The sequence below is a fragment of the Lissotriton vulgaris genome, chromosome 7, assembly GCF_964263255.1.
Source record: "Lissotriton vulgaris chromosome 7, aLisVul1.2, whole genome shotgun sequence".
Lineage (NCBI taxonomy): Eukaryota > Metazoa > Chordata > Amphibia > Caudata > Salamandridae > Lissotriton > Lissotriton vulgaris.
This window is the reverse complement of record NC_141695.1, coordinates 1,525,056,982-1,525,070,840: the sequence shown is the minus strand read 5'-3', so window position 1 is coordinate 1,525,070,840 and position 13,859 is coordinate 1,525,056,982. Positions and strand designations below refer to the sequence as shown.

General features: G+C 44.7%; 1 protein-coding gene across 1 annotated transcript in view; it reads right to left on the bottom strand.

The window, feature by feature from the left end:
• Positions 1-257: 257 nt before the first annotated feature.
• TCTN3 (tectonic family member 3) overlaps positions 258-13,859 on the bottom strand; it is a 420,785-nt gene continuing 407,183 nt past the window's right edge. The window contains exons 13-14 of the mRNA XM_086932394.1: positions 3,547-3,687; positions 258-1,103 (exon numbers count right to left, since the gene is read on the bottom strand). Coding sequence (XP_086788520.1) covers positions 879-1,103; positions 3,547-3,687 — 366 coding nt within the window. The 3' untranslated portion in view covers positions 258-878. The remainder of the gene's footprint in view (positions 1,104-3,546; positions 3,688-13,859) is intronic.

The window sequence follows — 13,859 nt, the reverse complement described above, 5'->3', positions numbered from 1 at the left end:
ACTGATGTGTAGCTTTGACTCTTCTTCTTTGATTTCTTGCATAGCTTTTCAAGCTGTGTCCTGGGACTAATTAGGAGCAACAGTTCAAAAATCTGTAGTATTCATTTATAGGTCTTATACCTTTCTTTGTTCTGCACTGATAGCATGCCCCCTTCATGCTAAAGAAAATGAGTGGAGTGCAGGTAAGGAGACATTCGTCTCTGAGATGTTCTCTATACAACATGCCCACTCAATCAATTAGTTCAGCTACAAAAGTATCCATAAAAGTAAATTTAAAAAACACAGTGAATAATTTAAAAACATTTAAAACAGGCATTTCATAAAAATCACTATAAAATTCAGAGAGTGACATCCACAGCCTGTTATCAGTCAGGAATACAATTATAAAACAGTTCTAATAGGAGCTCCTTGTAAAACGAGCGCGGACAGAAATTTTCAGAAACGTGCCCACATAAAAGATACACTCATCATTAAGTTGTAGCAGTTTGCTATAAGCTTTTCTAAAATCGATAAGGCTGAGCCTCTTAATTAGGGGGTAACAAAATGCTCTTTGTGTATATGGCGTAAAAACCGCAGAAAAGTAGAAATTTAACATAGATTGGCCTGAGCTCCCATCACACGGGCAGGGAGACGTATCTAGATTTTCCTGAAAGCCTAAAGGAAAACATAAATATCTAACAGTGCCCGCCCTATAGCGAAACAATAGAGTACGCACCCAGTACCCAAAGGTTTTGTTAAATACCTTGCGATTGATCTATTTGCTCCAGTGTTCATACTCGACTTTGAGGTCTCGATCACCAATCTTTCAGACTGAGGGATTTTAACAAAACTGCCTGCAGCTGTTTTTTGCTAATAGTATGTTCCTACTCGTAGAGCCCTCACACATCAATTATCAAAATAAATATCACCGTAGCAAAGCTGAAGAGGGAGGTGCATGACACATCTCTTCCATGCATTGATACCCCATTCACAGCCACTTTGAAAGGGAAATAGAAGTCAAACGGCAATTTCCAAAACGTTGCAGGCTGGCCACGTGGATACTGGGGATACACTGTAGTGTCAATAAAAGAGATTGTAGTCTCCAAAATAACTGGACTCTGGCACTGTAGAAATAGATGAAAAAAAAGGATTAGTCAACCACTTCCCCGTCAGTAAACATAATGCAATAATAATTACAGACTCAGTAAACATCTCACTGCTTTGCTTACAGGTAGTTCTGATTGGATGAATTCTGCATGCATCTTCCCAATGTGCTTCTTCTGGAATAACGCACCTAATGGAGGCCTCTTATCTCCCGCCTGTCCAAACTCATGGTCAACTGAGTGTGTAGAACCATTCCCTCTCCTTCACAACTGGATAAAAGGCTTTGCGGAAGGCACATTTGGACATATTAATTCAGTTCAGCAAGAAGCACTGCCAAATCTCCAATAATTCCTGGACTGCTGCAACTGAGTAAATACCCTTACATCAAGAGCCCTCTCTCTCAAGAGCTCAGCCTAGAAGACGAACGAAGTGTTTAATGAGCTCCTATCACCAAACTGTCTGATTTACAAGTACAGGGGTAATTAATGGCCGCCAGAATTATCCCCTGGTAAAAACTAGCAGAACAAAACCTGCTGCAATTAACTGGGGAAAGTGGCCGGAAAATACTGTACATGTGGAATTCGACACGGTAAGCAGTGAAATGTACAGGTTATTCCCCATTTTCTAACTGAAAACTATGAACGGGAGGTTTTTATCGCGACTGGTATATACCTCACCCTGCAGTATCGACATTTGTCAATGTGGTAAATACCTCGTCCCCCATCGATCCCATTCGGAATCAGGGCCAGAGGCATGTTAAATGTGAGAGGGCCCTCTTTAGTATAAAAAAATATCCTTACGATGTGATTCTATGTTCCAGTTCCCAACTATCAACGAACTTGTTACACTGTGTTAATATAGGACACATTTACTAGTCCACTACCTGAAGGCATAGGTGGCTACTTAGGTTAACAGTGCATCCACTGCTAGTGGTCACTTAACCTACAGTAGTGTTGGTATTTCCTAGGCGAAGATGGGGTATGCAATTGAATAGTCTAAGCCTCTTCCTTTTCGTAAGATGAAGGTAAATCTGTATTTCAATAGTTTGAAACTGGCTTTGTCCTACTGGACAGTGATTCTCCTGGAATACTGAATGTATTTCCATTGCTTTCATGAATTTTAAAATAATGAATCAGGGAAACCTTTCCACAAACTGCAGAGAACCCCCAAAAAACAGACTTACGTCTATGGAAGCAGGTGCAAGAGGTTGCAGACTGAATCCTTCATATCTTCTCAACACACAATACTTCCTGAGACCTGGATGTCCTGTTGCAATACTTTCTAGTGCTCCCCTTCCAACCAGAGACTTCATGGAACATGCAATACTTTATAATGCATGCCTCTCCACATCACCAGAACTCCGAGATAAGCCTCTCCCACCGTGAAACGTGCCAATGCACACCTCTGATGCAGTTCTCTACTAATTCAAAACTTCATGGCCCATGACCCTCACTACAAGCTTTCACGATAAACTCCTTCCCACTGAAGGCCTTCCTGAAGCTTGACTCTCCCACTGCAAGACTTAATGACTACTGCCCTAGCTATTGTGAGATTTCATGATGGGCTTCTTCCCAACGAAAGACTTTGTGAACCTTACCTCTATCATTACAAGACTTTCCATTGCAAGTCTCTCACACTACAAGACTGTACAAAGCATGCAACTTTCCCATCCCTCTTCCGCCTTGTTACTTACTAAGCGGTACAAATGGGGGTGGTGATGGACGGAGCATATGAACCAATGAAACACTCACACCCAGTCAACAGATCTGGGTTTAATCCATCACCGTTCTTTAGCCCACTCGGCCACCCCAGTTCAGACATGGCCATATGCAAATCGGTCCGACCCTGTGCCTCATGGGAACAGTCCAGCCCGAACTGCCACGCCATGTCTTCCCTAGACCGGAAACAAGCTTCCGAGGACCGGTTTCTGGCATTCCAGCCGTCCTCAGACCGGCTTGCTTGAATCAGGTGGCAAAGTGAGCAAGGGACTCACGTCTGAGCATACCCTGCCAACTTATGGCGAACAAAGCGGTACAAAAGGGGGTGGTGATGGACGGAGCATCTGAACCAATCAAACACTCACACCCAGTCAACAGATCTGGGTTTAATCCATCACTGTGAGTCCCTTTTTACTTACTAATCCATGCATCACACTGTGTAGTGCGGCACACCTTTCCGAGAACCAGACAATCTAACACTGCAAGACTTCGTGACTCCCGGCCTTGCCACATTGAACCTTTGAGATGCACTGCTTCCCCTTACAAGGTCTTCCTGAAGTCATCTATCCCACTGCTACAGTCCAGTGCGTTTCCCCTTCCCATCAAAGGACTTCTTGAAAGTAATATCTCCCACTGCAATAGTCCAGTGCATTTCCTCATCTACCCCTCTCCCTCACCATTATTTTATGGAGAATGTCTTTCACAGGGCGTGTTCAAATGCATGTCTCCTCCGTCCTTTGCTTACCGTCAGCTGTGAGCAGTGACTTTTGACCCGAGCTCCAAGCACCTGGGCCTGTGGGTTGGACCTCAGCCCCACTTCTGCCCATAGCACCTGTATTTCCAATGACACAGGAACGATGCAACCAGTGGAGCAGTCACCCTGAGTCTAGAGAAAAAAAGAGAGCATAAAATTAATTTCAATTAGAGAGCGCAGACAACACCACTTTCAATTCCCCCTTCCCAACAGAAAGTTCCTCTCACTGTTTTGTTTTTCAAATGTAACATTGTTAGACAGGACATGCCAAAAAAGCTATAGATTAGTTCACCGATGAAGATCAATTTAGCAAACGCCACCTAAAGTTTCCTTTGTAAGTCAGCCACGAGACTACCTTCAACATTGCACGGTATTGGTCACAGGTGGCTAGCTTATATTTGACTGCATTGTCAGCTTCCGGTATCTCAAAACAACACCAAAATGCAGAATACGAAAAATGATTCCCTCACACCTTAGAAAGAAGAGACCATTGTCTGCATCTTTGGGAGCCAATTACTTCTAAGCCTTCCTGTCTCAGGTGTGGCTCAGTAAAAACATAGTTTGTATATGTGCTGGTGGAAAGGCCAGAGACACGGGGGACATATATTGGCCATGTACTGAGATGAAAGCAGCTAGAATTCCTAGATATCTTCTGGTAGGGGGCTATTTATCTTATTTCTTTCTGGGATGGGATTATGAATTACATTTATATCTGGAGGAAACTTCTACAATATTCAGTTGTTCTCTGTTGGGTAAAAGTGTGTTGTGCATTTTCTACTGTCATTTTCATATCGATAATGCGTTTGTAATAGTGTTGTACCTTCCCTGGTATAATTCTACTGATGGATTAAGTACAATTGCATAACCTCTGGCACAATAATTCTATTATCATATTTCAAGTGGCATCTTAATTCTACCAATAACCTACTCATGCTCACGGCAACTCTGCATTATCTGTTGTATAATAATTTATTGAAATATGTACACTTGCACACTGCCCTTCATGGCATCATTTCTCATGCCACTTGACTCTTTTCAGAATTTCTCATGTAGAAGTTGCAAAATGTCTTATTAAAAATTATATGAAATATTGTTTTTCCACTCGGTACTGAAATGCTTATCGAACAAGAATAGAGATACCTTTATGGCGACTCTTAGGTTATAGACTCTTTTCCCATTATGACCTGTGGGTGCCTTTCTACCTACTGGCAGGATCACAACCACTGCTTCTATGGCTACTTTATTACAGAACCTTCTGTTGTCATAGGCGGACACCCCACTCTTGTGGCATGCCCTCCGCAGTGTGATTCAATTTGAAAAAGTTACTCTGTTTTCTGTTGGGGGATTTTTCAAATACAGACATCAGGGAGCTATGACTTGGATGGATCACCCACATTTGCTGCTCAGAATGCCTTCTAAACCTAAAACTATGGCTAGAGAAACACAGTCTCCTTACCTCTACTTGTTGTTAGAGACTATAGTTCCTAGAGAACATCATGTGTCCTGCGTTGCCAACATTTCCACAATAGAAACTTTACCCATACCTTATAAGTGGATGTGCATATTGTATGGGAGGGGAATGGGTCAAAACCGGAACCATGTCACTACCCTTGCAATATGTACTATACAGGGGAATAGCTTGATATTCTCTCACGCAATGTGTGCATCCACATATGTACCTATGTTTTCTTTTTTGGTTATCCCCCTATTCTTTTCTCATAGTATTATTTTTTTAGATCTCGCCTAGTGTTGCAGCGCGCATGTGCTGCTTGCTCTGCGAGACATATTGTGGATGAGGAGGTTTGAGAGGGGGACTTGAAGCCCAGCCCCTCTTTTTCATTGGCTGGCATCACCGTTTATGTAAAATGGTGGCCACCGAGTGAAACGGAGGCTTTTTAGTTGCCGTCCTTTCCCCTTTTCGTCCGGCCCATCCGGACTGGATCGTCTGCTTCACGGCTGTCGTGAAGCAATTTGTTATCTTAATAGGGGCCATGTGTTTCTAAATAGTTCATCGCTTGCTTCATTCCGCAGAGCGAGCTTTAGGGGACCATCTGTTTTTAATTACACCTCAGGATGCGACCTTCGAAACGCGGTGCAGTTACATAAACGCGACTCATGCTATCGCCTCAGCTGCCACTTTGCGCGGGTCAGTTGTAAACACCGCAAATTAGTATTTTTTTTTCTTTTGCCTCCCGTTTTATCCTGCCTCTGGAAGGTGAAGCGTGTCTAGCAGGGCGCCCTGTCCCAGGGCCTCAAAGAGAAAGGTAACGGAGGCGTTTGAAGTTACATCTAGCTGGACAGCTGCCTCGCTCTCCACAGAACCATCCCAGCGCTGTCTGTGTCACTGCCATTAAACCGCTTCCCACAGACCGTGAGGAAGCCGAGCAGCCCCACTGCACTTCTTGTGGGAGGAGGCCGAGCCCCGCGCAGCACAGGAGGAGCACGTTTCCTGAGGCACCCACCGGCACGGCCTCTTTTCAAGGAGCTGTTGTGCTGCGAGGCGCTGGCGGGTCGAGGAGAACTACCTGCTGTGGTGCTCCTACTTCAAGTGTATACAGAAGGACATGCAGCCCTACATGCGCAGGATGCTCCCCGCATGGATGCAGGAGTTTTGTTTCCTAAAGACCACCCGCAGTCCATGCTGAGGGACCCTCCCATACCTCACCGTGTGCCCCAACCACACAAGGAACATCTCCCCACTGCTTGCCTTTTATTTGCACATATTGCCCTTTTCTACTCTCCCTTCCGGGCTGGTGGCTGCTGCTCTTCTAAGACTTAAGAAACGTTTCAGAAAGTCCCCTCAGAGAGGGCTGCATTAACTTTTACCTCTAAGGGGATAATAGCATAAAATGTTAACATTATTGACACACAATCTGCTGTTTCTTCCTATTAAAGTCGGTGTCTATGTATACACAAGGTGCCATGTTTTGCCACGTTGATTTGAGCTGTAGGGTGGGGGTGTCGATTCCAGAAGGTGTTTGCAGAGTGCCACGAGTGGGAAGGATTGCAACCCCTGGCTCACACCCGGTAAGATACCTCGGGGTGCCTATCCTCGTGGAGCTCGGCTGTACTCCGTGAGACCTGTCCGCTTCAGCCCCTGAGATGACGAGAACACCCCACCCCTCCTTTAGAGGCTCTGTATGCCCCCTCTTCATACCTCACCCGCCCGGAAAAGACACCCCTTGGTAGCTCATAGCCCTAGCTTTGTTTTCATGTATCAGGCTTCTCTGTCCAACTTTCCTTTGATTTTTAATGTTTTTTTTAAACTAAGCGCCAGCTTGAGCACGCATGATTTTTGCTTCTCCGTTGGTCTTTCTCTGCCCCCCACATGTGCCTGGTCTCTCTCCCCATCTCTCCCTTCTATCTCACTCTGTACCTTTCTGTCTTTCTGCCCGTCCCTCTCTTTCGTTTCAGTTCTCCTTCATCTTTAGCTCCTTTCATGTGGTTCTCTTAGGTCACACTCTTTCTCGCTTTCCTTTTTCATTCTTTCTTCTTTCCCATCTCCCGCTCTAATCTCTAACAAGTTCGCTGTCTTCGTTAGGTAGTTTCTCTCTCCTTTCTCGTTCATTCTCTCCCTCCAGCTCACCTGCTATTGTTTCTTTCTTCTCCACTCTAACTCTACATTCCTCTATCTATTTTTCTCTTCTCTTTCATTCTCTCTCACTCTTCGCTACTTAGTAAGCAATATATAAATGCAAATACTTACTTCTTCGCCCTTTCTCTGGCTTTCCTCGCCCTTATTTCGCCTTCCATTCTACCATTTGCCAGCCCTCTACTGACCCCTAGAACTCTTGCAGTCTTTCGCTCTTTCCTTCTCACCACCCCTCTACCATCTCTACCTTTCAGTTCCTCATCCCCTTTGCGCTTTCATTGATGTTTTTCTTTATTTCTCGCGACCCTTTCTCCTTCACTTTTTTCTTCCAGTCGCACTTTTCGGGTGCTGCGGCACTGCGGCCTTCAGGAGCCCTCTATGGCGGCGCCAATCCTGGTGGGCTCGGCTCAGGTCTCCTGGGGCCCCCGGCGCAGCACCTGGCTGTGAGCAGTATGCAGGATAAGACCGGTCAGTGAGCTTTATTCCGTGGCATTGCTCAGTCACCCGGTCTAAAGCTCACCCCAGTTGTTCCACTCCCAAATTCAGCGCCGGTCGCACTGTTTAGGGGCCTCCCTGTGTTGTCGTCTGTCTTGCGCGTATTCACCTCCGGCTCTCCCAGCTGTTCCGGCAGGCAGTGTCCGCTTTTGTCGGTGATGGCACTCACTCGTCCCCTCCGGCGATGCACAGTTTTGGGGCTCCCTCCTGCTGAGCCGCACTCCCAGCGAAATAGTAGCACAGTGAGGGAACCGCATAGGACACCTGCAGGCCGACTCCGTCTTTCTCTTCCCTCGCCGCAGCCCCCCGAATGGGTCCTTTCTCCAGCGGGCCCTCTCTCAGTGGGGAAAATATCCACCACTTCCACTGAGCTCCTCAGGACTGGGCCACCATTAGATCTTGTGCCCACCTCACTCTCTTCTTCTGCCGCTTCGCACCCACCATCTGGGGATCCTCACTCTGCCCCCGAGAGCCTTTGCGGGTGGGCGACTGGCCAGCAGCGGCGCCGGTTTGCGGACGATCTCCACCTTGCTCAGCCCTGACCGGCCCAACCTCCAGCAGGTCAGTCGTGGTACGGGGCTCACAATCCCGCTCCTCTACGCCGCTGCCTCCTTCCAATGCGGCTGGGTGCCCCAGGTGGACTCTAATCCCCAAGTCTCAATCCAACGGCGGCCAAACCTCGACCTCCGCCGTATCTGCACGTCAGGCAGCCCCACCAAACAATCAAGGCCCCCGGCGTGTACCCCTCTTCAAGGCTTCAAATTTCCTCCTGTTGTCCCGGCAAGCCAAATCATCCTCACGTCCTCTACGCCGCCTCACCACAATGCAGCCGGACACCCCGATGTAATTGGAGCTCCCCGGACCCGCTCGGCAGCAACTGGACCTCGGTCGCCACCGGTTGCTCACTTCGGGCGGTGCCGCCAATCAAGCGAGGCCCCGGCTTTCTCGCCAGGCAAGGCCCTGAGTCGCCCGTCGATGAAGGTCGGTCCCCAGAGCACCGGGACGGCTCGAAACGGAACCTACAAGAATCGGAACTGCTCCTGATGCCGGGGACGGGGTTGAGGCACAGGATATTCGTCAGGATAGTGCAGCAGGGAAGTGAAGTCGGCGGAGCCGATTCACTACGCGGCCATCTTGGTCGCCGGCTTGGCTCCTTGGCAGCAAACTTTTTAGAAAAATGTGCGCTGCTCCAACCTCCCAAAACACTGAAGAACTTACAGTCAATTCTAGGTTTCCTAAATTTTGGAAGAAGAACATACATACTAAATTACGCAGAAAGGGTTAAACCTCTCTACGAATACTCAAACCTGATTTCAAACAAATTAATTGGATCAAAAAATACACAGAAATTTTGAGTTCAGAGCAAACAGACATGTTAACAACAACACATTTACAGACACACGTAACTATATGCAACCTTGTAATCCAAATCATCCCAGGGAGATACGGAGTCACATACCTAATCTTTAATGAAGGTGAAAAGGTACCAATAGCTTATAAATCACACACAAGCTGAAATTAAATTCACTTCTACAGAAAAGATTCTGACAGCTGTTCAAACTGCAGTAACAAAAGAGAGAGCACTCGCACAGGGAAAACGCATAATGGTCGTTACGCTTGTACCTGCCTTAGAGGCGGGAACAAAAGTGAGCATTCCGAATGCAAAAGCTTTACATCCTAGATGGATACAATGGGTTAACTCTCTTGCTGCAACAGACGTTGAATACGTTTTTGACCCTTACTTGAAAACACAAGAATTTCTACAATACGAACAAGAATGCCCTCTGCCCAGTGAGATTCTGCCTCTAGAACAATACCAATGTATAATTTATACAGACGGATCAGCACAGCCCGCAATTGGGGGTAAACAAGCTGATAGTGCTGCGTGTGCGATTGTTAAAGGTCGCTGGCGCGATGGTAAATGTCGACCTATGGTCGCAAAAACCCAAGCTCTAGGAGATTGTACAGCTCAGCGAGCTGAACTACAGGCATTCAAGATGGAGCTTGAAAATAGTGATCGCGAATTCCTCACACTCATAGTGTGCGATTCATATTACTGTGTTCAATGTTACAATAAATACTTGCAGAACTGGATACAAACCGGTTTCAAAGATGCAAAAGGTGCCACAATCAAACATAAATTGCTTTGGGAACAAGTAGTTATATTACAGAAAGAACTACAAAAGACTCATGTAATTCATACACTGAGTCATCAACGTGATGCATTCACGCTGCAGGGAATTCATTGGCTGATGAAGCCGCAAAGGCAGCTGTGCAAACGGCTTCTGTAGCTGCAATCACTCGTTCAAAAACAAAAATAGACAGCGAAATAATGCAAGCTGTCACTGCTTCAGTAAAAGACAGTGGTAAAACACTCCCAAAAGGCTTTCCACTCAAGTACTCATATATAACTGATGCGAATAATGTTCCTTTTGCTTGAATCCATGGAGTGGGTGATAGAGTAATTCCAAACATGGAACATAGATTAGGACTAATCTTAGCAGTACATGAAGGGCTCGCCTCTGCACAGGCAGGTGTTTCTGCCACAGTATCATTATTGAGACAGAGATACTGGTGGCCGCGCATGAGGAAACAAACTAGAAACTATGTTCTAGAATGTGAGATCTGCCAGAAAATAAAGGTTTCGACAGTGAAACGTTCGGCGCAGACTCCCCTTCTAATTTCAGATAAACCATTAGCGTGTGTTTACCTGGACCACTGTGGTCCCTTACAAAGGGATGGCAACTATAAATATATTATGGTCGAAGTGGATTCCTGCTCAAGATTCATTTGGATGTGGCCTCAGCGCTCGGCTGATGCCCAAACCGTTATAAAAGATTTGAGAGTCTTTATCGGCACATACGCAATTGGCACGCTACATTCTGACCAGGGTCCTGCGTTTAGCTCTTGTGCTTATAAAGAGGCAATGGCCAGCTTGGGCGTTGCAGTGTGGTACTCAAGTCCATTCCATCCTGAGGGAAATGCATTAGTGGAAACAAAAAAACGGGACATAAAGCAATCTATAACAGTTAGGGTATTAGGCTCGGGTGACGGGTGGGTCAAACATCTAATAAGTGTCCAACGTAGTTTAAACAATCTGCCAAGAAATTCTCTGGGTGGAATCACTCCATATGAAATACTGTTTGGTACTAGAATGATTATCCAGGATCTTGATCGGCACACTTCAGTGGTGGAACAAAAGCCTTTTGATATCAAAGACCGTTTGGCTGTTTTGCATGACTTAAATGAAACAAGAAAAAGTCTGAGCAACACAATACAGAAGCCAACGACCACTGAAGAACAACCACCTGTCACAGCAAGGCCTGTCATGATTCCGAAGATTGGGGATCTAATCAGAAAAAAAGATCGTGGACCAGAAGGATTTTGGGCCTGGTTACAGAAAACCAGTACCTGTACTAGCAATCCATGGATCAAGAACAGTATTACTGCCGCCCCTTGCTGGAAGAAAGGAAACAGGTCCGTATCCATCGACCTGGCAAAACCACATCATGTGGCCGATAATAAGTAGTAGGCCCAGTGGACTCCAAAGATGTAGCAGACGAATGAATCTTTCTACAATCCAAGAGGTTCAAACTGAGAGACTCATCACCTTTGAAGAACCTGCAGTAAGAAAAGGACTATGCAATAAAGCCATGGAACTTGTGCCTCTTGAGACCCAAATAACAGTTCATCAAGACAGAACTGTCTACAATGAGATAGCACCTGACTATACTAATCTGACAAGGGATCAAACAGCTAAAGTGATTTCAAGTAATCCGGATGCAATTCCAACAATTGACAGAACTGCCTCTGGCTATTTCATCAACTTTGATACGTTTTCTGAGGATCCCAGTGAATTGGAAACGACGCTAACAAATAAAACATTCAAAGAAAAAATAACAGAACTCTTTCATCAACTTGAAAAAACATACCTGGTTTCACCATGGGCTGAATTTTGGATTGTGTTAGGTGTACTTTTTCTCCTACTTTGGCTTAGTCTTGTTTTAAGTTTGGGGAAGCTGATAGATGGAAAATATAGTAAAATGGACACAGAAAGTCAGAAAATCAACTTTCTCCTGAAGCCACACAAGTCTTCTCATCGTGAACAAAGAGACCTGTCATCAGTGAACATCACAGCCGTTCCTATACCTGGTGGTATAGCATGGGACAGAACTGATTATGACATTTATGGGCCTGTGGAGCTGTTCAAGATTCCACATCAATTTAAGGTTTCTTTGAGTGACTTTGTTTCACCCAGCACATTTTCTGATGATTGGGACTTTGAGACTGTTAATAATATGATGTCAGACTTCGAGATGTCAGCAAAATTTACAAAACATGAATACTTTGAAGGTTCATTAGATTATGAACAAATGTATTGTTTTAATCATTATGGTCATCATTATTTGCACAAATCAGCAAACCCTAGAAATGTTTATACTTATAATCAATGGGAACATTGTCCAACGCCACCAAAAGGTAGTTCAAAAACATTCTACAAAAAGTTTCCATACTTCTCAGGTTTTAATGTCACAAATCCAGAACCTTTTTTCTTTAAAAATGTTAATAAGACAGGAATGAAAAGTATGTTGACTAATACTAAGCAAATTTATTCTGCGGCCTTTTATGCTCAGCTGTCTACATTAGGCTTCAACTTTTGGAAAGACAACATTAAGACAAAAACTGTCTGGGGCACAAAAGACTGGCAAGTGAAGGGATTAGAAGCCTTATTCAGAGCCTGTATCATCCCAGAGCAAATAATGTTTTTGAATGACACTGTTCAACAAACATCTTGTCTTGGCATAGCTAAGATAAAGGATTTAAACAAACCATCCATACCTGAGCCCACACCTGATAGTAATAGCACTACAGATGAGGAGGTAGACGTAAAACATATTTTACAACAGAACAGAACTAATCCTGATTGGAAAAAATTGTTAATCTGGCCCACAGACACAAATTACTGTGAAGATAGATTCCTGAACAAAACACAAGGGTTTACAGTGAAAGGCCAGATCCAAGATATGCCCAGAGACAACATCCAGGGATAGTTACAACATACAGTGTAGGAAAACTATGCCTTGAGTGGCTACAGAGATCCACACTTCCAGAAATAAAACAACACTTAACTTTACTTAAAGATGGCGTTGATTTAAGAGACTTCTTACTAGGACCTCATAAACCACGTCATAAATGTTTCATATACGCCGGTATATACACTGCTTATAATGAAGTATGGAAAGTCATGCAAATGGAAACTGCAGAAAGAATACAAGAAATTGGTTGTATTAATTTAGAGAAAGCTCTCTCTGTAGTGGACAATCGGTTAACGACTCTGTCCTCCAGAATTTATTCTTTGGACAGCATTGTATCCTCTGCCATAGATATAATAGAACAGGACTTGCTCATGTTACAACATGGGCAGTCTCAATTGCGTTCTATAATGCTGCTAGGCTGGACGTTACAAAATCTCTGTTCAGACTACGTGCCTTGACATTTAATCAACGCCACGTCATTGTTTTCTGGATTTAACCTTGCAGATAAACAAATCTCTTTGGCACAGAGGGCAGCAGACTATACGGGGCTGAGCATAGAAAAACTGAAAAGATTACCATTAACCGTTTCGGAGAAACCAGTCGTGGAGTGGATAATACATGGCACCATCACAATACCAGTGACGATTTTCCAGTTTCAGTACTGCTTGAAACACATACCAGCAGGCCTGTATGAAAGGTGGGGTAAACAATAAATAAAGTCGACTTGGGATTTACCATACACACACAAATGTTGGAGTGGGGGAAAGGAGGTATTTCTTAGTGGTAAACATTGCAAAAATGCACTAAGTGGTACACTTTTATGTCAAGGTATTAATTTACATGGAGCCTGCGATGGTTCTTCGACTAACCTATCGTGCCACCTGCAGGGTTCTACGGCAGCGGTGATAGATCCAGTTTTTAGGCAGCTTTCCAATGGAAGCTACATAATGTTAAATGATCACAGCTGTTGTGGAATGATGCCAGGAATAGCCTATCTCGTTAGTGTGTCAGCCAGGGTCACTTGTTGTTTTCAAGTATTGTTTCCTAAAGCTAAGACAGACGGGGAGTCGCCGCTATGGCCTTGACTGAACATCTCTTCTATACGAATTGATACTTTAAGCAGAGTGAAAGTGATCATTTTACAAAAAACTGTGCCACTGGCATCGTCCAAAGAGACGTAT